The 14,418-nt window shown below is 32.0% G+C and overlaps 1 protein-coding gene across 4 annotated transcripts in view; it reads right to left on the reverse strand.

Annotated features, from left to right (window-relative positions):
- Positions 1-477: 477 nt before the first annotated feature.
- The window catches only part of LOC148620557 (zwei Ig domain protein zig-8-like), a 35,154-nt gene continuing 21,213 nt past the window's right edge, over positions 478-14,418 (reverse strand). For all 4 annotated transcript variants that reach the window (XM_088574204.1, XM_088574203.1, XM_088574207.1 and 1 more), the window contains exons 3-8: positions 12,847-12,974; positions 4,750-4,960; positions 3,652-3,678; positions 2,409-2,699; positions 1,942-1,965; positions 478-1,261 (exon numbers count right to left, since the gene is read on the reverse strand). In XM_088574204.1, coding sequence (XP_088430330.1) covers positions 1,134-1,261; positions 1,942-1,965; positions 2,409-2,699; positions 3,652-3,678; positions 4,750-4,960; positions 12,847-12,974 — 809 coding nt within the window. In that variant the 3' untranslated portion in view covers positions 478-1,133. The remainder of the gene's footprint in view (positions 1,262-1,941; positions 1,966-2,408; positions 2,700-3,651; positions 3,679-4,749; positions 4,961-12,846; positions 12,975-14,418) is intronic.

Raw genomic sequence — 14,418 nt, forward strand, 5'->3', positions numbered from 1 at the left:
CCGAGCTACATCATATTTAATTATTAAAGCAGCCATGATTATTCCTTAGATAGATACCAAAGGATCATATCATATCAATTTTAATTGATTTCTGTCTGGTATTTTCATAAGAAAATATTTTTGAAAGTAATAACAGTAAAAATAGCAAACACAAAAAGAAGACAATAACTCCAACATGGCTCAACAGTTTTACACCAAACTTTGACCAAAATTAGATAGTTTCATGTAGTACATATATGCGAAAAATAACTGCAATCTGGCCCGTGTGTTGATATGTATAGTCATGAAAATAACAAAACATCAGTGTTAATTACAAAACTAAACATTGACTTTGGTTAACACGGAAAACATCTCATGGTGCTTATTGTGTCAGCCATCAATAATGGAAGGCTGAAAGATTAAACTGATCTTAATTAACTTAAATTAAATTGATGCCGTAGAATCACGTAAACATTCATGCAATAAATTGAAAAAAACTTCACAAAATCGTTTATTTGATGTAATAAAACAATAGTATATTGTTACGCAACATCTATCGATGTATCGTTTACACGCATACGAACGTCTATGATTTTTTTAAATGGAGAAAAAACATGCATTGTAAAAAGTGTTTTATCTTTTCATACTTCCGAGATCCTAGTTGTCAAACAAATTTGGTCATTAGTGGAAATTCATGCAAATATAACTTTTGTAAATGATAAGGAATTCCCTTCATTTATTCAGATTTTTCTTATCTTAAATTCTAATTTCGAAAAGAATTTTAACATTTGTTAAATACACTTAAAAAACGCTTTGTTAGTTTTCTTTATTATTTTTTTAAGTTCAAACTAAATATCGACCGTTCCATTTCTTGACTTCCTTATATGTCATCAACCAATTGATTTCGCTTTAATCTTAAGTCCAAGCCTAAGTTATGCTTTAAAAAACATCTCCACGATATTGTTATAATTATTTATTTTTTTTTTTTTATTTTTTTATTTATTTATTTATTTTATTTTTTGGCAAAACCCAAGACAATAAATCATTATTTGTTTTACATTAAGTTTGAATTGAATAATTTACAGAGAAAATACGGTTTATCAAGACAACACAAAATATCACAGTTGCTTTGATTACAATTCTGTACATATTTGTTATCTCCATATACTATTCAACTGCAAAATCATAATATAAATTCCACATTGAAACAGTACTTGGTGTTTATTAATTGTTGTTGCAGTATTGTCCATACTTCTCGGGTCCTTGTTCTTTTCTTGGAATCCTTCATAAACAAACAAACAAGACATTTAGATAAAGTGATAACTGTAACGCATATAAATTCATTCCTTTACCCGATTTTTTTCAAGTTTTGCATGTCACTGCAATGATTTGTTTGTTTTTTTTTTGTTGTTTTTTTTTGTTGTTTTTTTTTTTTTTTTTTTGTTTGTTTGGTTTTTTTTGGGGGGGTGACGCCTCTTATCTTTGCAGTTTTTGATTTTGCTACGCAAGTACTCCTTTACCATTTTATATCATGAAACTTTTCCAGGAGTGTCATTGAAAATTCAACACGAAAGAGCGATATGATAAAAACATAGAGATTTGAATTTATTACTTTTTTACTGCACGTATCTATTTCATTGTTTGGTTTTCTTATTTTAAATGATTTTGTTAAGACTAGAATTGCAAATATGGTTAAATATATAAAAAAATGCTGTACATCAAGCATTTTTCTTGGACGAAATTAAACTTCAGAATTACCTAGTTTGCTTAAAATTTACCATAATGATGCTTTGCAACATTCGGATATGAATTTACAAATAAATTGTATTGTTAACGTATAATCCGGTGTGTATGACTTCTTTACGTACGCAACATCTGTTAGCGTCGATTTTAGTATTATGCATGACATAGAAGAGAGGCTGTTTAATCATATAGGTTGTATTTCATGTTTAGTATACTTACCTCGTTTATCGTGACTTGAATCGGCTACAATTAAACAGCAAAAATTAGCAAATACAAGAAAACAGTGGTTTTTTTTAAATAAACTAAATATTTGAAAACAAATTATTATTATTATTTTACGTTTAAAAAAACTAGCATTTATTTTTGCTTTTATATAAGCATGTATAAATTTTTTTTTATGCATAAACAAATTTGTGTAGCTCTAAAATTAAGTGAAATATATCTATTCTGCCAAGAAACATCTACAGTATTATTTGTTTTGGACACATAATGACTTCTTTATTTGAAATATTTCTAAATATTAAACTGCCGTTTGTTGAATGAATAAAATAAGTCATTTTTAAAGTTGATTTTTCAAAAAAAAGTTGTAATTGCAATTGTTCATAATGACGTCCAAGCTAAGATTAAAAGGACAGAAAAACCACAGAGCAGTCGATATCTGGACGTTATTATAATAGAAAACTTACCATTTAAAACTACAACTTGATGGCTTACTACATCTCGTTTAGAATTCCTGCATAAAAATGTACCAGTGTTCTTCATCGTACTTTTATATATAGTTAGAGTACTGATAATTATATTTGTGTCACTATTCCTTTGTTCAGTAATACTTATTCCTCCAAAACCACTGGACTTTAATTTCACACCTTCATGAAACCAGTCAATATGTTCAGTGGATACCGATTCAGAAGTAACGTTACAAGTAATTTTGATTGAATCGCCCTTTTCTGTAAAATTAGGTCCTGATATGCGAATACCTTAAAAAATGAAAGATTCATTGAACTTGATTGTGATAGTGGAAAAGTTTGATACCTAATACAACCTTTGCATCAATATTGGCAATGTAATTGAAGCAGAAATATCCTACTTATATTAATATGGCCACAATTGTCTAAAACTGCCCTTTTGATATAATATTACATTCTTTGCGTTAAGACTTCGATTTATCAGGTAATAATCGCCTCTTTTCTAAAAGATAAACTGTTATCAAATTTTATTTCAGTGCTGAAGAAACATGACCAGACAGATGTCAGTTTCTATATTGTGTGATTGGTTTAAATCCATATCGTTGTATGTAAGCTTCTTTTAGCTGGAGGAGCATACTTAGGTAGAACACAATTTTTTAACACGACACACTAATCATTGTCACAACAAAGAAAATATCTTCTATAGATTTTGTTTATTGTCGATTTAGTTACAAGTTTGGCTGCAGAAATCTTGACAATTAAATTTTGAGATGAGATCCCAGAACGGTACAAACGATGATTGCTTGACCAAATTGGCGGGAACACAAACTAAAATTAACAAATAGAGCAGAAATCGTACAGCTTAAAAGAACTAAAAGGTACATGTAGTAAAACGAACAACATCATTAAATTAAAAATTATAGGAGTTCCTTGACACTACAATAGATGTTAAACTTCATATATATCTTCCTTGTTGTTATTTGTTGCACAGTGTTGTTTTAATTCTGTAGATAAGCTTTCATATGTCATTGTTATCAGTTAGCAATGGAGACTCATTAATTTGTCTATGCATGCCAGGCATTTGTATTTTTCATTTGCTCATATTAAAAGCATATCGCAAATAACATTTTATCTTAAACTTATGTAAGGCAAAGTTATCATATCAGATCTCTTATTTTGAATGTTTATGCAAATTTTATCAATGTGTTATTGAATCAAAAGACTTTTAATAAATAAAAAATACCTCTGGAGTCATCTGAAGGAGGACCATCTACAACCATAACAAAATGACAATTATGGTAATATAAATGAACGATTTTTACACATAGTGTTTGCCCTTGGAGAACAGTAAAATCAAATGTTAAACGCAGTTTCTTATCGAGGATATTGTTCGTAAGACTAATGTAATAATCTGTGACATACTAATGATAGTAAAAGCGGAAATGTCATTCGGTACTTTGTTAAAGGGTGTATAAGGATTCTACTCTATACATTACGAAATTGTCCAAACATACATGCTAATCATTCTTCTTTTTTTCCTGGAGAAAATATCAGGAAAAACGTATCTGAATAACCTATATTTTTGAAACTTTACTAATTAAATCTTTCCTGTCATATATAGTCATTATACGAATTTGCCTTTAAAGTTTCATCTATGTTAAAGCTAATTCTAAAAAATAAATGCAAGCATTCTTAAACACACCTTTCAAACCACTACATGTAGTTGTGTGCCCAAAGTTAATGAACATTAGTATCGAGTATAAGTCTATAGATTTTTTCTTTAATGTGAACTACTGGAGAGTATTTTTGCGATTTACTTGGTCCAACATTGTGCTGTGGGGTAAAGTTCGCGGTCAGACTTAAATGCAGCCTGACGATATTTAACAGGGTGATTTTCTCCGGCGGATTGTTTTCGCTAAAATTTCGTTAACGCAAAACTGACCAAAACTGTCCTAATAAACGGTATTTTATTTGCACCTTATTTAACATATGCAAATTGAAACGTTTTTAGACACATAAAATTGCAGACATGATTCATGGTGTAGAAAAACCCACCGTCAAAGCAATGTGTTTGTTATAAATATGTTTTTTTCACATAAGGAAAGTCTTTTCTGAATACAGATCTGGATTTTTGAGATTAAAATGGGGAATGATGTCTCTTGTATAGTTTCAATTTCATACAACAAACTAAGACTGGTTATGTGGTCTGTTACTCTTTCTGAATTAGCAGCAGTCAAATCGTATTGTTTTTGTCATGCATGAACCACCTATTGTCTGATTTGTGTGACGACTACTACTTCAAATGTTTGAATTATCTTTTATTTATTCTAATCATACCCACCTTTAACTGTAAGTGCGACACGTTTATATACATCTTCCTTGGTGCTGATCTGGCAGTCATACTGCCCGGCATGGGCTTTAGTTATGTCTTTGATTACCAGGTTCCAATCATAACTATAATCAGGATGCTCAATATAATACCGGGAATCACTAGTGAACACGAAATCACCAATTGTTAATGCATGCATTTGGTTGACTTTCTTCCAAACTACCTACAACAAGAATCATTCAACATAACTCTATATCCAATTAATGTCAACCCTAAATCTATTCGTGGATAATGAACAATTTGATGATGAAATGTTGTTAGCATAGATACATAAAATCATAGACATGTCTTGTTTACTAGCAGATTGGGTCATGGAACGAGACCGTTGCTTGTGCCCAAAAACATCTTGTTGTCCTTAATCAGCAACTTCACTTTCTTTAAGATATGTTTTCATATGCATTGATACTTACTTAAAGATCATATAAACAATAACGACAATACTTGCCCAAAATACCTTTGGAATGGGAACAAAATTGAAAAGTAATTTTTATATATTTACAATTACGAGTGTGTTATTCAAACATTTTTTTTCTCTGGGATCTTCAAATAGGAATAAATTCCAGCCTTGCACTATTAAATGTGGTGTTATACTGAACAAATCATTTCACATCATGTTGTGTCATGATTAAGTACACTGAATATCTTTAAAACTGTGATGCAAAACTTATAAAACATATTCATTATACTGTTTGATTATATTTAATTGAATATCTGTCCGTTCATCACAATTACGTACAGCTTTCATCAACTTTTATATCTTTGATAACTAGAAACTGGCAAATTCAACAAAGTCACAAAAACCATTATCAGGCATTCATCGTCGGTAGATTCTTTTTTCGGCTCAATTTGAGATAACATTATCTAATTTAGTGAACAGACGTGTTGATGCTGAAATCATTATATCTTATGTATGTTTTGAAGGTGATTTTGTTATCAACAAGACTTAGGTTCGAAAGGAAACACATCAGTTTTTTAATCTATCTTAAACTATCTTTCATATTCAGCCTTGTGTATTTGTTCAATATTTAAATTATTGGACTCGTATTTTATACAAATAATAATACGTAAAATTGAACTTTAAAAGTCAAAACAGACGTCATTTTGAAGACATTCATTTAATCACTTTACTGACAAATGACACATTGTAAGATACAGATTATGCAATTAAGGTTATTGACCGTTTCGTAACTATTTCCTAGTTTTTAGCCTTTCCACACTTTTCTGTTAATTGACAAAATTATATTTCCTTTATTACCTTCATTTTTTTTTACCGCTATAACCTTGGTTCCCTTGATTACTCTTTAAAAGTAACTCTTGGTAAAAGAATGTTCATTCAATTTGTATTTGAAAAATATTTTGGTTTGTCAGATACCAGATTTGTATTAAAACTTGATATTTCTTGATCATTTAAAGAGCGACGTTTTATTAAATAAATAATCGTCAATTAATTTCCGTAATAATTACATATTAAATATGCTATAACAAAGGACTTTCTTGGCCAAAAGACGTCACAAATTTCGTCTAGGCTAGCTGGCCGAGCGGTCTAGGGCGTTGGACTTAGTGCAGGCGGTGTTGTCACAGATGTCACAGCGGTACAAGTTCGAGTCCCGCGGAGGGAACGACCAAAAATGGGCTTCGCAAATTTGACGGTTCTAACATCGTTGGGAATTTTTCAGACCTTCTATAAGTTTACGTTATCTTCCTTGTATGAATTTGATCCGATGGAGCAGTGTATATATATATATATATATATATATATATATATATATATAATCCTTTTCCGTCATGCATCTTAGCCGGTTTTGGCACAAACTTGCAATAAGGAAGCAATGAATTCATTAACCGTATATCTGTGTGGTACGTTCATCCCGACTATATGTCCGTTTATCAAAGTTAACACAACTTCTCTCAGCTTTTTTTTAACACTGATTAGTACGAACTGGCAATAACAATAATATTACAGACATAATACCATGCATTTATTTTCTTAAGTTTTTTTTTCAGCTCAATTTGAGATAACAACATCTAACTTAGTTAGAAATAAATGGAAACTAACAAACCAAGCAGGAGGTTGGCTAAACATTTTATATAGTTGCTTTCCTGTTAAATGGAGAGAAATTCTTTGAAGGAGTTTAAAAAGTACTTTATACATACATTAGATACTAACTTATGAGAATAAAACATTTTTTGGCTTTTGTTCCTTTGTAAGTATTTTTTTAGTTACTTTATGTTCTTTGTTGTGTATGTCTGTTTTCCATGTCTGGTCTTTTTCCCTGGATTGCATTCTTTTGATTACCGCAATAATCTTAGTTCCCTTCATTACTCTTTTATGCAAGCCCGAAAAAAATAATTAAAAACTTTCAGCGGCAGCCTGAGTGTAAAAATTGTATTTGCAAAATCAATATTTGTAAGTAATGGGTGATATTAAGACCTTTTTATGCTCAAATTTTGATTTGTCTCCAAATAATTACGGAACAACTGTTTTGAAGATTTCTAGTTGATCCCAGTTCAGATTGAGAAAGTGGTCTACTTTTTGTGCAGTTATGAGGTGTGACATGCAATTGTCGCTCGTTATTCAGGACAATGATATAAGCTACATCCTTTTCATTATAAAAGTATGTCAGACCAAATACACAGATGGAAAATTACCATTGGAATCCATATTTAAGTAAAAAAAAAATAATTTGATTGATAAATATTTATTACATTATAAATAAAATTATTAAATTTAAACAGAAAGAAGTAATAAAATGTTTCATAACAAAAAAACAAAAAAACCACTAAACATATTTAGTTTCTGTGATGCCATCTTTCTCTTCAACCTTGGACTTACAATCATCAGTTTATATTTGGGATCATGTTTCCGTTCGGTAATAAAACAAACAAATAAACAGGAAAACGCATTCGTCACACAATGAATTTTCATCACCACTTTGAAAGCATTATTAAATACTGAAGTCTAACCATTAAAGTGAGAAATGAACTGATCACGCATTGGGACAAAACAAATTTATATCATATAAGATATTGACCTCACATTATTCTAATCAAAATGGTAAACAAGTAACGAACTTAATGTTGAAGAAAAACAATTTCTCTTTAAAAACAAGAAAGAATGGCAAGAATGGCGCAAAACCAACTCCTGACTTAAATCCAATATTTTACTTATTTTATACTGCTTTATTGTAGACAAGTAGGTTATTTATACTATGATAAAGCAATACTTTTGTAAAACATATCTTTTGTCAGAGCAACAATTTGATACCAGACATGGAATACTTATCGAAATTATGTGTATATTCCAATATTCGAAGTACGATTTGTTTTATCCTGAAGCTGGACTCAAAGACAAGAGCAATCAAGGGAACAAAGATTCTACCAGCAATCAAAAGAATGTAATCCAGGGACAAAGACCAAACATGGAAAACACACACTCAAAGAACATTATGGATACACTGTAACGAAACACGAGTTTATAATGACGACCCTAAAAATTCTTTTCTAATGACTCCTTCTGGTCACGTCGTTACGGGAGATTTAACCATTATCGAAAACGAATCTCTGCGTAATATCCTTTCTAAATGTCCCAAGTACCGTGAACCACGCTCCATAAATTGGAATTATAACTTTAAAGTTCTTATGGATGCCGTCGAGGACTATGCAAGAAAATGGATAAAACGAGAACAAGAAGACATTGATTCTCTGTCAGAGCGGTTGAAGGCCGTGAGGTCTTTAATTTTGAAACGAATGAAAATTTTTAAGTAGGTCAATGAGTGCCAAGGCTACATCAGTTTTCAAAGACCCCGATGTAGCAAAAACATTGTCTACTATATATGACGAATATGTTGTCGTACCAGCAGACAAAACCCAAAACAACATTGTTTTTGTCTGCAAAACGTTTTATATCCAACGTTTATTATCAGAGGTAGACGTAGAAAATAATAGCAATGATAAGACCTACACTGCTACCACTCTCTCCAAAGAAGAGATTGTGGAATGCCATTAATCTGTGCTATCCTCTTTTGGTCTCTCTACCAAGGACGATGATTGTGACTTACCGTCTATGTACTGGATTCCTAAACTTCACAAGAATCCATACAAACAACGTTTCATAGCTGGATCTGCAAAATGTACCATCAAACCTCTTTCAAAACTTTTAACTTCTATACTCAAAACTGTCAAAGAGGGTCTACAGTCCTACCATAACACTTGTTACTCCTGTAGTGGTATTAATTCAATGTGGATCCTGAAAAATTCAAAAGATCTTTAGGAGACAATCAGTTATCTGAATATAATAGCATTAAAACCTATGATTTGTCAACACTGTATACTTCTATTCCCCATACTCAGTTAAAATCCCGACTTAAAAACATTATACATCGTTGTTTTTCCAAAAAAGATGGTACACCTAGATACAAATATATAGTTCTTGTTTGAGATTCCTCATACTTTGTAAGAAATAATTCCAAATCATCTTCCGAATATACAGAGGAAGATGTTTACAAAATGCTGGAATTTTTAATCGACAACATATTTGTCCAGTGTGGTGGACGTGTTTTTCAACAAACGGTCGGCATTCCAATGGGAACAAATTGTGCTCCTTTACTTGCTGACCTATTTCTTCACTCTTATGAGGCTGACTTTGTAGCTGATCTGATCAGAAAGAAAGAATATTGTTTGGCTAGATCCTTCAATCTCAGTTTCCGCTATATAGATGACGTGTTATCTTTAAACAATCCTAATTTCGGGGATTTGATACATCGCATCTACCCAAAAGACCTTGAGATAAAAGATACTACAGACACTGTGAAGTCAGCCTCATATCTTGACCTACACTTAGAAATCGATGGTAAAGGAAAACTATTGACCAAACTTTACGACCAACGTGATGTTTTTTCATTCAGAATTGTCAAATTTCCTTTCATCTGTGGCAACATCCCTTCGGCTCCTGCGTATGGAGTGTTCATATCACAACTCATACGTTATGCCAGGGCTTGCCGAGACTTTTTGTATCGCGCTAGAACTCTAACAAATACGCTTCTGGAACAGGGTTATGTTGCTACAAGATTGAAGTCATCACAACAGAAGTTTTACGGTCGTCATCATGAATTTGTGGATCGTTATGGTGTATCCATCAGCACCATGAAAACTGATTTATTCAACGGGTCTTATTTTTTCTTTCCTCGTTTGTCTACCCCGGACTTGACTTTTTATGAGCAACTCGGCGGGTGTTTCCAGAAAAGCAGAGGACGCTTACCCCACCGGTGCACCTGGTCCATGCTCCCAGTTTTTAGGGGAGTCCGAGTTGCTCATTTACTTTTGTTACTCTGTATGTATGATTTTAGTTACTTTATGTCCTTTGTTGTGTATGTCTGTTTTCCATGTCTGGTCTTTGTCCCTGGATTACATTCTATTGATTACCGCTATAACCTTGGTTCCCTTGATTACTCTTTCAAACTTGTAGGAGCATAACCCTGCTCCAAAAGCCTAATTGTAAGAAGTCTAGCGCGATAAAAAGGGTCTGCGGCAAGCTCTAGCATAACATATCAGTTGTGATATGAAAACTGTATACGCAGGTGCTGAAGGGATGTTGCCACAGATGAAAGGAAAGTTGACAATTCTGAATGAAAAGTCATCACGTTTGTCGTAAAATTTGGTCAATGGTTTTTTTACCACTGATCTCTAAGTGTAGGTCAAGGTATAAGGCTGACTTCACAGTGTCTGTAGTATTCTTTATCTCAAGTTCTTTTAGGTAGATGCGATGTATTAAGTCCCCAAAACTAGGATTGTTTAAAGACAACACGTCATTTACAGAGCGGAATTTGAGCTTAAAGGATCTAACTAAATAATATTTTTTCGGATCAGAAAAGTCAGCCTCATAAGAGTGACGGAATAGATCAGCAAGTAGAGGTGCACAATTTGATCCCATTGGAATGCCAACCGTTTGTTGAAAAACACGTCCACCACACTAGACAAATATGTTGTCGATAAGCATTTTTAAAACATCATCTGTATATTTGAAGATGATTTGGAAATATTTTGTTTTCAAAGTACTTGGTATCTCTACCAAGAACTATATATTTGTACCGAGGTGTACCATCTTTTTTGGACAAACATGTATAATGTTTTTAAGTCGGAATTCTAACTGAGTATGGAAAATAGAAGTATACAGTGTCGACAAAACATAGGTGTTAATGCTATTATATTCTGATATTAATTGTGAAGTGAGGGTCTCATGCAGATGTTTCCAATTTTTCAGGACCCACATTGAATTAATACTACTACTGGAGTAACAAGTGTTGTGGTAGGACTGCGGACCCTCTTTGACAGATGTGAGTATAGAAGTTAAAAGGTTTGAAAGAGGTGTGTTTGTTCATTTTGTAGTTCCAGCTATGTAATGTTGTTTATATAGATTCTTGTAGAGTCTAGAAACCCAGTACATAGACGATAATTCGTAATCATCGTCTTTAGTGAGAGACTAAAATAGGATAACACTGATTTATGGCCTTCCACTATCTCTTCTTTGGAGGGTGTAGTGTGGCAGTATAGGTCTCATCACTCTTATTATTTTCGACGTCTACTTCTGATAGTAAGTATTGGATGTAATACGTTTTGTAGACAAAAATAATGTTGTTTTGGGCTTTGTCTGCTGGTATGATAGCATATTTGTCATGTATAATAGATAATGTTTTTGCTACATCATTTGAAAACTGAAGTATCATTGACACTCATTGACCTACTTAAAACTTTCATTCGTTTCAAAACTAAAGACCTCACGGTCTTTACCCACTCTGACAGAGAATCGATGTTTTGTTCTCGTTTTATTCATTTCTTGCGTAGTCCTCCACGGTATTCATAAGACCTTTAAGGTTATAATTGCAATTTATGCAGAGTTTTTGCAAGAACAGTCAGGTGGTTACTCTCGAAGTCTGGTGGTTCGGCAATAGCCTTTTATACTTAAAAAGTTTGGATGCAATAGGTGAAATATAGAAATACGAAATAATCGGTATTGATTTGTCCTTGAAATACAGGGGAATTTTGTTGTTTTCGTTTTTGTGATGGAGGATGTTAGCCAAATTAGTTGCATCTATATCTTTGTTGACAAACGGTACTGAAGACAATAAATGTCGCTTATATAAATGATGCATAACTCAAAACTCAAAACTGTGTAAACTTTCATCCTCTTACAGCAACATTATGAGCACTTGATATCTACATAAACAAGCATATACTACGTTCGAATCAAGATACAGAAAAAAAAATTGTTTATTAAGATTTACAACTCAAAGCTCGAGGTCACAGCTAAAAGCTCAATGCCCCCAAAACTATCTTTACACCAACGGAAATTCAATGGTCAACACTGTCCTTTTCAATATTATAATTGAAACATGTTTCCAAAATAAAAAAAAAAATTACATCCTACATTTTTTGTCTCTATGAATATCGCTCCTATTGGGGTTTACCCGGGTTTCAGAATTACTTTCTATCACTGCGTACATTAATCAGATTATTTATTACTACAGGATAATACTTTGCTATCTCACATTCAATAATAGATGAAAAACGGTAGTGTCATTCAATGTATAGAAATATGATCGCGTAATTCATTCCAAATCATTCTGATAAATTGCAAATTGTACTAACTCACAGACTGTATGCACTCAGACATTAATTAAGAGATATTCATATATCATGATAACGAACGAATACAACTAAATGGTTTTTTTTTTATAAACCAGCACAAACTCATTATTTGTATTCTTTTAAACGTTTTCCTTATTTCACAACAATTTCCCACCCAAACAGAACACAAACACAATTTAACAGCTACATAATTACAAAAAAATTATAGCCTGATAAAAATAAAATCAGCTTCGATATTTTTTGTTGAATATCGAAAAGATTTATAAATGTGGCGTTACTTCATGTTAACATATATTTTAAACGTGCAGCGAATATCTTTAAAATATATAATGAGAGTCACAACTTCCCCACATTACGTCACATTGTCCAACTTTTCAACTCTTTCCTATTAGTATTTTATCTTACCTTTTTTGTACCTAAATTAGCAACAGAACAAGGCAATACAACTGTTGATCCTACAAATGTAGAAATGTTTGTCTTAGTATCCAAAAATGTTGGTAGAACAAATCCATTCCATGACCCAGAGGCCGGCGCTAAAATAAAATATGTTAATACTATTTTATAACGTTCTTTTATATAACGACTTTTTATAACATCAGTTTGTAGGGGAGTCCGAGTTGCTCATTAACTTTTGCTACTTTGTATGTATTATTTTAGTTGCTTTTTGTTCTTTTTGTGTTTGTCTAAATTCCATGTTTGGTATGTCTTTGTCCCTGGATAACATTCTAATGATTTCCGCCAGAATATTTGTTCCCCTGATTATTCTTAGATAGAAAAGACTTTGAAACAATACAAAAATGTAGGGTCAGAGTATTTTATCACATCATGACCAAGATGCCGATGCTTCAATGAAAAGAAATCAGAGTATTTCATGACGCTTTATCACAAAGAAGAAGCTCGAGTTAAAATTGTTAAAAAAATAAGTGCAAAGTATTTTGTCAAGTTCCATTGACCAGAGGCTGGTGCTTAAACAAGTACAGTCATAGTATCACACCTGTTATCCTATTATCCTTTGTCCAACATTTAAACGCGAAGTAATATGCAAAGGTAGCTATAGATAGGTACTATTCATACAAATAAAAGAGAATATTTGGTCCATCAGAAAGATGGAACTAAAAAAATAATTTTAAATTTAAATGCAGATATTGGTTAACTGAAGAAGTGCTTTTATTAAGTTTTAATTTAGGTCGTCAATCTCATGCGTATTTTTATTGCATCAAACTGTATCTCAATGTACAATACAAAGAGGTTGACGTGTAAAAAATGCATCGGTTATGGCAATTCAATATGCTATAAATCATAACCTACTGGAAATAAAAGGGGTAGATAGGAGTTTAAAACACGATAGGAATAATAAAAAGAAAATTTTTAGGGGTAAAGCATTCCGATAGTGTTTGTTTTTTTTTTAATAAATCTTTCTTTAAATATTATACAGAAATGTTTTCCAAGTAATCTTAATCCATTATGGTTTTTGTGGTATGATTGGTATTTGTGGTATAATAAGTATTTGTGGTATGATTGGTATTTGCTGAGAGCATTTTCCAAAGTGTTACCAATAGCATACAACATAAACCTTTGTCTTTTCGTCATTATTATGCACTATTATCAATACGTATTGTCAAAATGTAGGCCACCGGTCCTAAACCTTATGATTGAACCACAACATAGTCTAATTTTACAATTATATTGGAAGTAACAATTATTCTAAAACAATGACAGGGTTGATTTCGTTCCTACATTTATTTTATGTTGTTTCTGTAATTTTATTATACCTACATTGCACCCTATGTGAAAGATGATTGTATGTCTAGTACCAAATCAAATTATCAAAACATTATAGTAATGTTATACATCTTTATGGCTTTTTTTATCGGAATTAGTCTCTGTCTATCCTTCATGTCTGTGCGCTCGACCTATATCCTTTCAACGTGAAATTTTGTCGAAAAAAAAACACAAATGGCTCTGTTACATCTTATT

The sequence above is a fragment of the Perna viridis genome, chromosome 3 (assembly GCF_037379345.1).
Source record: "Perna viridis isolate PV_CMFRI_1.1 ecotype Kerala chromosome 3, ASM3737934v1, whole genome shotgun sequence".
Taxonomy (NCBI): Eukaryota; Metazoa; Mollusca; class Bivalvia; order Mytilida; family Mytilidae; genus Perna; species Perna viridis.